Genomic DNA, 12,765 nt, shown 5'->3' with positions numbered 1-12,765 from the left:
TCCATCGGTGATAATACCGTGGAAGGAGACAGTCACGCAACAACCTCAGCCGCTGTTGCGGCTTAAGAGGTGCCCTCGTGAGTTGCTCGATGGCCTGAGCTAAGGGTGGATCGCTTGCTAGTTCCCTAGCACCTGTGTATTCGCAGCCCAGATACGTCCAGACATCGACCAGGGATCTTTGCGGTATCATCGCTCCCCCCCACGGTGAAATAAGGTGTGGTGTTTACTTTCACCTTCTTGTCTCTGCCGGACGCCACCATGGACAGCACTCCGGTCTTTCTCGCGTTGATCTCGAGCCCATTTCGCATAAAGGCGTCATGAAGCCGTGTCAAGTTCTCCTGCAGACCATCTCTGGTAGAGACCAGGAGCACAATGTCGTCTGCGTAGCCCAGCGCATTGATAAGCCGGCCACCCAACCGATAGCCAACGTCCTCCGAGAGAATTCCTAGTGCTCTATCTACGACCAGATTGAACAGCAGGGGCGACAACGGATCACCCTGTCTCACGCCACGGCCAATCATGATGGCCGACACTTCCTCAGCGCTGACCCCCTGCAACTCGGTCAGCGCATTCGAATAGACAGCCCTTACGTACTCTCTAAACTCCCAAGGGAGCCCCCAGCTCATCGAGAGTCGTATGAATAGCAGCGTGCGCAACCGTATCGAAAGCTTTCGACAGATCAACGCACGCCACATACAGAGAACGACAACGCCTCCGGGCGTCCTAAAGCACGGATGAAAGGACTGTGACGTTCTCACATACCCCGTCCACCGGCCGGAACCCCCTTTGGCGCTTGTCGAAGATGTCGAGGGCTGCCAATCTCTTTGCCAATATCTTGTGGAAGTGTCTTGTTATAACGGATCTTATGCTGAGAGGACGGTACTCCGTCGGACCTGGCCGATCGGACATACCCCCCTTCTCAAGGAATACCGTTCTGGTTGTGGCGATTGACGAGGGGATCGTCTCTGCCAGGAGCAGCAGATTGAACAGAAGCGCACGAAGAATCGCAGGAACAGCGTTCCACATCCTCGGCGTAATCTGGTCCATCCGGGCGCAGTGCCAGTCCTTACGGAAATCCTGTTTACCTCTGCAGGTGTTAAAGGATCCCAGAGCAAGGTCTTATCCGCCACAGGAACTGGATCCGTGGCAGCGCCATCGCCGAGACCTTTGAGGTGAATCCCTCTCAAACTTGACGTACGGCCCCGGCCAGCACTCGCAGCCTGTGCCGCTTCCCCAAACGACTCACGCAAGTCTGTCATGTCTCCATCCGCACCGCTGGAGGCCTCCATAATGGGGCGCCAGCAGTTAAAGAATTCGACAGCAGACGGCCTCTCGCGCACCGAGTCGCCCTCGAGGATACGCGACAAACAGGACTTCTTGTTCTTCTTGTAGAGGGATTGCACAATTGCATACTCCCTCTTTCTCCTCTGCTCCCTGCTCTCTCGCTTGACTGGAGGACAGTGCTTCTTTGCCGAAACGCGTTGCGGAGGGCGCACTTGTAGCGGCCGAGGGAAGATCATGCCCAGCCATCTCTTGATAGCCAAGACGTCGACCCTCCCCGCCGTCAGAGCATCTCTTGCCGTGCCAGTAAGAGTATCAGCCTCGTAGCTACGGAACGCCGCACTCTGCTCTACGAGTGATTGTATCTTGTCCCGCAGCCTCTGAGAACTTTGTTCAGGGGAAGGCTGATGTGCGCTTTGATCGTCAGTACTAGCTTCAGTGGCCGCAGGAATGGTGTCGGCTCGTGTCATCACCGCACCATCCCTATCGCCCTCATCGATCACTATCGCGCGACGCGATTGGATCTCTTGGCAGAAGTCTCTAACCATCACTCGGTAAGGCTCCTGTTGCCGTTTACCCTTGATGGCTTCGAGACTCCTATTGGGGAACCTTGTCTCCAGATACTGGTTAATGAAAAGCTCCCCGGCTAAGGTGCCTTCAGCCTCAGCGCGTGCCATGAGTCTAGTTTCCTCAACTGACTATCTGGCCTTTACGCGGTCAACATTGATAGCACTGTTGGCTTGTAGTGAGTGAGCACGTACTTTGTGGACACCAAGACCACGCATGTTCCGGAACCTCGCCGAACACTGCTCACAGCTGATCATTTCCTCCTCTAGGCTGTCCACTTCAGCCTGGCTGGTCCTTATAGTGGTTTGCGACGGACCAGCTGCGACCCCGTCAGGGTCCTCCGCACCTCTCGCGCTCTCACTCAAGCGAGCACTCGCACGCAGTCCCCGGGCCATCCGAGAACCCGGGACAGTATTCTCATTCAAATTTCTCTCCATAATTAACTGCGTGTAGGGGGGCAAACGGATTGACAACCGAGAGCTTCCCAAGAAACCCCGGTCTTTCTTAGCCCCACAACTCACCATGACCGTAGGCGCATGGGCCGAAGCCCTTAGGGGCGCACTTCGCTGTACACTCTCTTAGACGACACCTACCGAGTTTAAACTTTCAAAGTAGGCCGTTTCCGGGAGCACCACGAGGAGGTGGAGGTACAACTTGGACGTGAGAGGCTGAAGGTCCTTACTAGAGGACTTCGTTGGCGCATCACGAACCAACCACGACTCTCTCTAAGTACCATCGCAGCGTGTTGCTTTGAGGACCGAGAGAGTCATAGTTACTCCCACACAATCCTTTTTGTATTCTTCTATTTCGATTGGATCCGGATCGTCACAGTTTTTAAGTATGAAATCTTCTTTGAGATCTTCAAACTTATTCTTCAATTCGCGAGGGCATTCATAATCACAATTTTCAGTTGCCACGGATCTCACTTCCGAAGTTTTCGGGCAAGTTCTCCGAATGGGAGAGTTTTAAAAATACTTTCGAGTCTCTTGTCGCGAGTAATGATTCTCTCTCGAACACGCAGAAATTTCATTACCTCAAAACGAGCGTCATCAGTGACGCTGCCTCGATTATTAGTAATTTAAAGATTTCCGACGCTAATTATGAGTCCGTCTGGCAGTTGTTGATTGACGAGTATGATGATCAACTTACGTTGATCCATACTCACATTCACGCCTTTATGTGCCTACCGACAATGAAGACGGAAAACGTCGCGGAAATGCGAAAGTTGAGAGATACCGTGTCCGCATCTCTAGCGGCTCTCACTAATCTAAAGCGGCCGGTACGCGAGTGAAATGACATTCTCGTCTACGTCATCTCTCAAAAATTTAGTTCGAAAACAAGGAGCGAATGGAATTTAAAAATTTCGTCAAGTCGCGAGCTTCCTTCGTACAAGGATATTCATGAATTCCTCACGCTTCGAATACGAGGTCTGTCGGACTTCTCCGACAATCCTAAAGTAATCGTCAATTCTAAGAGTGACAAAACGCAGTCCTCCGTTCATAATCTTTCCGCGATTAAGTGCATTTGCTGTTCCGGCAGTCATTCGGTAATGAAGTGCGAGGAATTTCGTCGGAAAAACGCGACATAGCGGCATGCCATCGCGCGACAGAATCGGGTCTGCTTCAATTGTTTGCGAGCGGGACGTTTCACGCCGAAATGCTCGAGCAAAATTCGATGCGCTCATTGTCAACGCTCTCATAACACATTGTTACACAATGAGAGTGATCAAAATAAGGACACAGGGAAAATTCCCGTTTATCGAATTCGAGCGTTAATGCGTCTACTACCACGAGTAAGACTGTCGTAGTCGGCGACGCCGCCGTCGCCAGCGTGCAAACTCTCAAACCTTAGAATACCACGATGCCCACCGTTCTTCTCGCGACCGCGTGGGTTGACATACACACTTCTGAAGGAAGATGTTTTAAGGTCCGCTCTTTATTAGATCAAGGGTCTAATTTTAGCTTTATTTCCGAAGCATTGAGTCAAACGCTTCGCACTAAACGACAGAGGACCGATCTTCAAATAAAAGGTTTCGGGGAGAAATATGCCGGTTCTGCGCGATCGAGAGTTTCGCTAAATTTGACGCCGTGCGAAAAATTGAATCCTGTTTTTCCGGTCACTGCGTATGTATTCCCGCGAATAACTTCGTACGCCACGTCGCGAATTCGGCCTATAGAATCATGGCCTCATTTACAGGACCTTTCACTAGCATATCCGGATCCATCTAGTCGACATCAGATTCACATGCTGATCGGCGCGGACGTGTACGGTTCGCTCTTATTGCGCGACCTGAGACAGGGCCCCTATGGAGCGCCCACTGCCCAATCGACCTCGTTCGGTTGGATAATCTCTGGACCGACCGGAAGTAAAGAAACTACTTCACAAGAAGTAACTGTTTTGAATTGCGTATCCGCGCTGGATGTGGACTCTCTCCTCCAGAAATTCTGGGAGGACAAAGAGATTCCCACGCCAACTTCCCTCACGGAGGAGGAAGAAAAATGCGAATCTCATTTCGCTCAAACGCACAGTCGTGATCCTGACGGTCGTTATGTCGTGAGATTACTTTTCAAAAATGCTTTGCCGATCGATATCGGGGAATCTCTCTCCATAGCGCGTACATTGTACGGTCGTCTGGAAAATAAATTGAATTCAAAATCCGATCTCTGTTCGCTATACAGAGACTTTCTTACAGAATACGAGGCCCTTGGACATATGACTCGCGTTGGCGAGTCCGAACCCACTGAGAATATACCGATTTATATTCCCCATTATCCAGTAATAAGAGAGGATAGTTGCACCACAAAGCTTCGAGTCGTATTTAACGCGTCGTGTAAAACCCGGAATGGCACGTCACTTAACGACCATTTGCTCATCGGGCCAAAGTTGCAGCAGGATCTCCCTGCCGTCTTATTGCGTTGGCGTGCATGGCGCTTGGTTTATACGGCAGACATCGCCAAGATGTTTCGACAAATACGCGTACATCCGCGGGACGTCGATTACCAAAGAATCCTGTGGCGTCCGACGGATGACGCTCCGCTTACTCATTTTCGCCTTCTTACAGTGACGTATGGTTTAGCATCGGCACCTTATCTTTCGATGCGCGTGCTTCGACAGCTCGCGCTTGATGAAGGTGCAAAGTTTCCTGCCGCGGTACCGATCGTCAATGATTCCATTTACGTGGACGACGCATTGTTCGGAGCAAACGATATCGATTCGTTAATAAATACGCGAACTCAGCTCGCTGAGCTAATGAGGCGCGGAGGTTTTTCACTTCGTAAATGGGCTTCAAACTGTAGCGAGCTTCTTGACGATTTATCCAGCGATCAATCGGACGTTACCGATCACCTTATCCTAAAGGGCGAAACGTTGAAAATACTCGGATTATCATGGCTCCCTACGGAAGACTCCTTCCGCCTTACAGTGAAATTTAATTTTCCTACCGCGTTAACTAAGCGTTCAATCCTGTCGTGCATCGCGAGCTTGTATGACCCCCTCGGATGGGCTGCGCCGGTTGTAATAAACGCAAAAATCATTCTGCAAGAGCTATGGCTTTTACATTGCGACTGGGATGCTCCGCTTCCGAACGAATTGAGTCAACGGTGGAATGCTTTCGCTTCCGAGTTCCCGCAATTAGAATCCGTTAGAATTCCTCGGTGGACGGGTCAGAGCCCTGATAATCTCGCGTTAGAAATACATGGATTCGCCGACGCTTCAAATCGCGCGTACGCTGCGGTCGTATACTTGCGCGTTTTCCATTCTCTTTTGGAATACCGTGTTAGCTTGATCGAGCGAAGTCGAAGGTGGCTCCCGTCAAGACTGTTAGCATTCCGCGGCTCGAGCTCAACGCCGTTGTTTTATTGAGTCGACTCGTTAAGTGGGTAATTAAGTCATTAAATATTATTCATTGTCCGATCCATTGTTGGACGGACTCCACGATCGCGTTGGCATGGTTACGCCAACATCCATCGAAATGGACTACGTACGTAGCAAACAGAGTATCCGAGGTGCAGTGTAATCTACCCTCGGCCAAATGGAATCACGTACCGTCCAAAGACAATCCGGCCGACTGTGCATCCAGAGGGTTGTACGCATCCAAGTTAGTCTCACATCCGTTATGGTGGGCGGGCCCGCCTTGGCTTCAATGGCCTTCAAGAGCGTGGCCGCCACATAACATTGCTTCTCCAATCTCCACGGAGTTAAGGGGTTATAACACCTTTGAGGGTCAAAAAAATTCAAAATTTTTTTTTTTTTGCTTAAATGATACTTTGGAATGTATAGAATATAATTTTATTCATCTAGAGTCGGTCTGGAACTTTTTCATGTACGAAATAGCCATGTTTGTACGCGGCGCCATAGCGCGCGGAGAGAACCTGGGAGCGCTCTCTGAGTTCTGCCTTTCTACTTCAACTATCGAGTAGTTGAGAATTTAGTATAATATTGTAGATGTCTCTTGTGACCATTTCAACAGAAAACAGTATATTCCTATCATATAATACTTTATTTTATGCCAGAATCGTGTGTTTACTGCGAACAGTTTCCGTTACACCACCGACTTCGGCTTTTCAAATTGTTGTAATAATGGAGAAACAAAGACTACATATAGATCAGAAAGGGAGTAGAGCAAGTACTTCACGTGCACGTAAAAGTTCAATAAGTAGAAGGAAGCCTTTAAATAGGTATTCTTTAGAAGGCGAAAGTGAAAGTGTGAGCACGTCGGCGAAAAAACTTAAAACGAGTGCGGACGATTACGAGATACACGTGGACAATACTTTTGGGTATCGTTTCATTAATTTTGTTTCCGTTTTTACAACCATTTCGCAATTAATTGTTTGCAAAACGTGTGGCTCGAACATCAAATTTGAAGAATCCAGACGTCGCGGTCTTGGTTTCAAAATCGGTATTATTTGTGAAAAATGCGTCCCAAAATATATTGACTCTAGCCCTCTTATAAACAATCACGCTTACGAAATAAATCGCCGAATGGTATTTACAATGAGATTACTTGGTATAGGAATCAATGGAATTAAAAAATTTTGTGCATTTATGTGTTTGCCGGTACCAGTGTATCAGTCTTTTTATGACAAAATAATTTCAAACATTCGTGTTGCCACTAATACTGTATGTGAAATTTCAATGAAACGAGCAGCTGCAAAAGAAAAGGAGATGTCATTGGAAAGAAGACAGATAGATGGGATAACAGTTTCTGGTGACGGGACCTGGAGAAAGAGGGGATTCTCGTCTTTGTTCGGTGTCGTATCACTAATAGGGTGGTGCACGGGAAAAGTCGTCGACATTGCAGTGAAATCTAAATTCTGTAAGGCCTGCAGTTTGTGGAACGGAAAGCAAGAAACAAGCGAATATGAAGAATGGGCTGCAAATCACGAAGCAAACTGCGAAAGAAATCACGAAGGTTCGTCGGGAAAGATGAAAGTAGACGCAGTCGTAGAAATGTTTCAGCGGTCCGAAGAATTGCACAATTTAAAATATTCTCATTACATCGGTGATGGAGACAGCAAAACATTCAAAGGCATTTTAGATTCGAAACCTTATGATGATTTGAATGTTTGTAAAAAAGAATGTATAGATCATGTTCAAAAACGTATGGGCACGAGATTACGTAATTTGAAAAAAAATGTAAGAGGTCTTGGAGGCAGAGGAAAATTGACAGGCAAACTGATCGACGAGTTGACAATATACTATGGTCTGGCTATTCGTAGAAATTCTAATTCCATTGAAGATATGAGACGAGAAATATGGGCGACTTTATTCCATAAGATTTCAACGGACAGCGAACCGCAGCACGACCGTTGCCCAATCGGAGAGAACTCGTGGTGTTCTTGGCAGCAGGCGAAAGCTGAGAACGAATTAGATGAATACCAACACAAACCAGCTTTAAACAATGAAGTTTTTAAAGCTATTCAACCTATTTACGAAGAATTAAGTCGAGACGAGTTGCTATCCCGCTGTGTTGGCGGGTTTACTCAAAACAGCAACGAGAGTTTTAATTCTGTGCTGTGGGCAATAGCACCAAAAACTGTTCACAGTAACAAAGCAATCGTCGATATTGCCGCAAATATTGCTGTTTGCAACTTTAATGATGGTTTGCACAGCATAATGCAAATTATGCAAGTGTTAAATCTAATAATTGGAAGTGCTTGTTACAATTTCTGCGTTCAAGCAGACGAACGCCGGATCCGCGCAGCTGAGCGCACTATGACCGAGGAAGCTAAAGAAGCTCGTAGGCAGCAGAAATCAGCTCGGAAGGCCACAGATGACGAGGACATTAATGTAGAAGGTCAACTGTATGGTGCAGGCATTGCAGATTAACGGTGAGCTCCTAATAATTACAAGTTTTCTCGTTGCAAAACTTTAAATGCGATTTCTGTAAAACACCATTTTTCAAATCGGTGGCCAGCTTAGCTCCCACAATTTACATCGGATTAACTTGAAACAAAGCTTATTCTGCGCTAAATTAAATTGTTTATCGAGGTACGTAGCCGTTTTTTAATAGAATTGTTAGTTTTTTTTTGGGAACCAATTTTATAAACGATTTTCAGTGAAAATTTTTATACTTTTTTTTCAAATTAGTGTAAATTCCACAAAAATTAATATTTTTCAAAAATCCTACGTACCTCGATGGAAAATTTATCAGAGAATATGAAAAACTTTTCATTTTTGTTCTATGTCATACCAGTAAGCCGGAATCCTGGCCACCGATTGGACCGGAATAGCGCAAAGGGTCATCTTTGGCGCCATCTACAGGATATTCTTCAAAGATTTTTTTAATTTAAAAAATAATTTTTATAACTAGAAACTATAATAAAATCAACCCTCAAACCCGTTTTTTGATTACTCTATTCCTTAGATGTGAAAAAAATTAATGAAAAAAAGGAAAAATTTCTTACGCAAAGGTGTTATAACCCCTTAACTAAGCAAATACACTCGGAAAGTCGAAAGTCCACTGTCCTTCACGTGAAAGGTACACCGGAATGGAATCTCCCTTATAGATACTCCTCCTGGACTAAGCTCATTCGAGTGACAGCCTACGCTTACAGATTTATATCCCGCTCCGCTAAACAAAGGAATTTTGAAGCTAATGTTGCGTTGTCTCCTAACGCGGACGAACTTAAACGCGCGGAAATGTTTTGGGTCTCATATACGCAGAGGAAGTCGTTCGACTCCGAACTCAAAGCATTAAAGAGAGAAGAAAACCTTCCGCGAAAGAGCCCACTGAAGCCTCTTAATCCTTTCATAAGAAAAGATTCCTTACTACGTTTCGGCGGGCGGTTACGGAATTCCGCACTATCCTTCGAGGAACAACACCCTATCTTAATTCCTCGGAGTCGAGTAGCCGAGTTATTAATTGATCAAACGCACCGAAGCTCACTTCATGGAGGAACTCAACTTGTGCTTAGAACACTCTGCCAAAAATATTGGATATTAAGTTGTCGTAATGCCGTAAAACATTGCATTAGACAATGTGTCGTGTGTGCTCGTTACGCGAACAAACTATCAAATCAACTTATAGGAGACCTTCCCTCCCCTCGCGTAAATCTATCATCTCCGTTCACGCATACGAAAGTAGATTACGCCGGGCCGTTCCTTGTTACTTCATTAGTCGGTAGAGGACAAAAGACACGTAAAAGTTACATCGCCTTGTTTATCTGTCTTGTGACGAAGGCTATCCACATAGAGCTCGTTGAGGATTATTCCTCTGCGGGATTTATAGCGGCCTTTCGAAGATTCGTTAGTCGACGAGGATTGCCACAAAAACTCTACAGCGACAACAGCACGAACTTTCACGGGGCGGACCGGGAATTAAAAACGGCTTTTGACAAATTGACCAACGACATTTCGCTACTGTTACGTCTCGTGGGGTCGCGGCTGCGAAAATTTGAATGCAGAGCTCGGCTTTTTCCACGAGACACGATCGCTATTACGGGTACGCGAATCTATGCGATTCTCCCCGGGGATACCCGCGATCTGAGGTTATTCGCGCTGGAACTGAGGTGATCGGATTATTGCGTGGGACCTACCTGTGACTCTACTGTAATAAAGATAGCTTCGTCGATTGCTCTATGCGAAACGTCGTTGGGGTTGCGTAAGTAATCTTCGTACGTAAACTGACAAAGCTCGCACAAATCACCGATTCGCGTGAGAGGTAAGTCGGAAGTTGCAGACTCCGCAATTTATTCCGATAGGTGTTCCGCCTATGATTAGAGTATGCTTCCGAATCCTTGTCCAAAGTAATTTCGAGACTCTAGGTAAGGTGGAGTAGCATGAAATGCAGAGAGCTGCCTTAGTCTCAAAATGGATGTACCCGACACCAACTTGGCAATAAAATAAGGGTTCAAACTGTACAAAGAGATTAACTTCTGGAGGAGGAGTTATACCTCTAAGGGTGAGTGGGCACATTTGTGTTTGTTGCGTAATCGAATTGATAATGCGTCATTCGCTCGTAGATCTTCGGTGAACCCGGCAGTTATCGAGAAGTTAGTAGTCGTCGGCAAAACCGTCGGTAATTGTTCAGTAAAACACTGGTAAGGTGCCAGTAAGGTGTCGATAACCCGTTGGTAAAAGAACGTTCGTCGGTATATGGTTGGTAATGTCGGTATAAGAACGTATGTCGGTATATAGTCGGTAATGTCGGTAAAAGAACGTATGTCGGTATATTGTCGATAACGTCGGTAAAAGAACGTATGTCGGTATATTGTCGGTAATGTCGGTAAAAGAACGTATGTTAGTATATTGTCGATAACGTCGGTAAAAGAACGTATGTCGGTATATCGTCGGTAATGTTGGTAAATCGAAAGTGTTCTCAATTGATTATTGTTTAAATGACTACTTTGTTGTACGGATTTACGAAGTTATTTCTTGAGACACAAGATTTTTAAGAGATTGAACTATTTGCGTTTTTCCGTGTTAGAATTCCGAGGGTGGCACCGCATGTGGTGGTCGACCCTAGTTTTATAGCCCGACCCTTTTTTTTATAGCTTCCGCAGTGACGATGGAAAAGAGGAAAAATGCGTCGGAGATTTTTCTAGAATGTTCTCTTCCACGTGGTAGAAGCGTCTCTGAATTTGCTAACACGCGCGATTCCTTAGGTTAACGTGAATTTCACTTACCTTTAGTAGCACTTTCTTGATCGTGTCGGCTCGTACTTGGAGGTAGTGCGTGCGGCGAGGGTCGTTCACTGGGATGTTTGGCGGCGGCAGGCGTCGTGGTTGGAACGTTATTGGTATGCACTTCCACTGTAGGAGTTCGTCGTTGTTATTATTTTTAATGTTGAAAATGTTCTCGTATTCAGGATCGGCCTGATATTCCACTCCGAGGAATTGAGAATATTCCTCGGTCGCTGATTCGCGATAAAGTCGGTTTAGTTTTCGTAATTGATTCTTCCTTCCTGCGCGTCGCGTCTTAGGCATATTGAATTTGATGCATCCTCTGAATGATTACTCAAATAAGGAGGGTTGATATGCGGCGGACCTCACTATCAATTCCTTATTTTGGCAAATGCTGAGAATGTTAATTCTGACTGTGATGAGCGGTGGTCCGCTCCAAACACAGTTTGAATTATTCTGAATTCAAACGCCGTATGACAAATTTAAACGCTATCGTATTTTATCACGGGAGTGGAAGTTTTGAAGAATACTGAACACTAGTTTTCACACATGAATACACTGATTTATTCGTATAGTAGTACAAAATTCGAGACTAAAACTTAGAATTAGAATTTAGATTTAGACTTAGAATTTAGAGTTAGAATATTATACTTAGAGTTAGAATTTTAGAATTAGAGTTAGGATTTAGAATTTGGACTTAGAGTTAGAATTTAGGAGTGCGACTATACTGTTCGGTGTCGCGCAGAGAACTGCCGAAATTCGGGACTGCTCTGAGGTCCTTCGTTTCGGCGGCTCGGGCCTGCGGCGGCCTGGAGAGGGGGAACTCTCCGGAGTAGGGGCTCTCACCGTGGTGGGAGATCCTTAGGCGCTACGAAGCGCCACGCTTAGTTTCTAGGCGGAGTTAAGCGTCATGGCCGGCTTTGGCGCGCTTTTCAAATAGCGTTTAAAGAACTTGGAGTAAACGAAAAAATTTATACGGCTGGACGTGACACGAGGGAGAAGGCGCTTGCCGCGAATCGAGGCGTTAGGTTTATGAATCAACATCTGTTAACCGTCGTCCCGAATCGCACCCTTGATGCCATCAAGGGGATGCGTAAGAACGGCGGTTACCAGCGCCTCGTCGCGACGGCACTGGAGGATCTGGCAGCCGCATCTTCGAGCGAGAGCTCGTTTCTCTCGGCCGGTGGCTCCAGTCCTCCCGTCTCCCCTCGACCCATCGCCATCTCTCCCCACGGGTTGCCTGGCTCGCCTCCGCTTTCTCCATCTTCTTTCGGCTGGGGTGATGCGTACGGCAGTTTTGCCGGTGCTATACGCGCGCTCATCCCGGTTGTGGAGGCCATCCAGGGATGGAAGTCCCATATCCTGATCCAGATCAAATCAGGAATTGTGGATGGCCAGCGGAGGACCTGGGCCCGTGGGTATTGAGTGTGTTCCCTCCGACGCTTCCTCGTGTGCGACCGCCCGTACGAAACCGTGTCGTCAATCCGGATAGAAAAGCGCGCCGCCGAGCGGAGTATGCGCGCGTCCAGCGCTTCTTCCGTTCGAGCATGTCGCGCGCGGCCAAGGAGATTCTGGATGGTGCCACTGAGGCGGACGTGGTTCCCGGTGTGCGGCAGATGGCCGCGCACTGGGGCCCGTTCGTAGCGCAGGAGTCCGCTCCTGTCGCACCGGCTCCGCGTCTTCCACCGAAAGCGGAGCTTAGTGGCACCTGGTCTCCAATCTCCTGTGAGGAGGCGGCAGCCATCAACCTGCCCCTCAACTCGGCCCCCGGATTAGACGGCATCGGCGTACGGAA

The 12,765-nt window shown here is 47.1% G+C and overlaps 2 protein-coding genes across 3 annotated transcripts; both read left to right on the top strand.

Moving 5' to 3' along the window:
- The first annotated feature begins 3,708 nt into the window (after nucleotides 1–3,708).
- On the top strand, nucleotides 3,709–5,709 carry LOC114940162 (uncharacterized). The gene has a single exon (XM_029314685.2). It carries the CDS (start codon nucleotides 3,709–3,711, stop codon nucleotides 5,707–5,709), a length of 2,001 nt encoding a protein of 666 aa, XP_029170518.2.
- A 434-nt stretch (nucleotides 5,710–6,143) lies between these two features.
- LOC146721131 (uncharacterized) lies at nucleotides 6,144–8,175 on the top strand. 2 transcript variants are annotated; one of them, XM_085487393.1, is made up of 2 exons: nucleotides 6,144–7,324; nucleotides 7,394–8,175. In XM_085487393.1, exons 1-2 carry the CDS (start codon nucleotides 6,292–6,294, stop codon nucleotides 8,173–8,175), a joined length of 1,815 nt encoding a protein of 604 aa, XP_085343519.1. In that variant the 5' UTR covers nucleotides 6,144–6,291. The 2 variants fall into 2 exon arrangements, with proteins under 2 accessions (XP_085343519.1, XP_085343518.1); XM_085487392.1 differs by having other exon boundaries at nucleotides 6,144–8,175.
- Nucleotides 8,176–12,765: the final 4,590 nt, after the last annotated feature.

The sequence above is a fragment of the Nylanderia fulva genome, unplaced genomic scaffold (assembly GCF_048542155.1).
Source record: "Nylanderia fulva isolate GAGA-0341 unplaced genomic scaffold, ASM4854215v1 Scaffold542, whole genome shotgun sequence".
NCBI classification, from domain to species: domain Eukaryota; kingdom Metazoa; phylum Arthropoda; class Insecta; order Hymenoptera; family Formicidae; genus Nylanderia; species Nylanderia fulva.
Note: the sequence above shows the minus strand (reverse complement) of the source record. Positions and strands in the feature narration are given on the sequence as shown.

Coding starts and splice junctions, on each gene's coding strand:
- LOC114940162 (XM_029314685.2), top strand. CDS start 3,709: ATGCCCACCGTTCTTCTCGCGACCGCGTGGGTTGACATACACACTTCT.
- LOC146721131 (XM_085487392.1), top strand. CDS start 6,292: ATGTCTCTTGTGACCATTTCAACAGAAAACAGTATATTCCTATCATAT.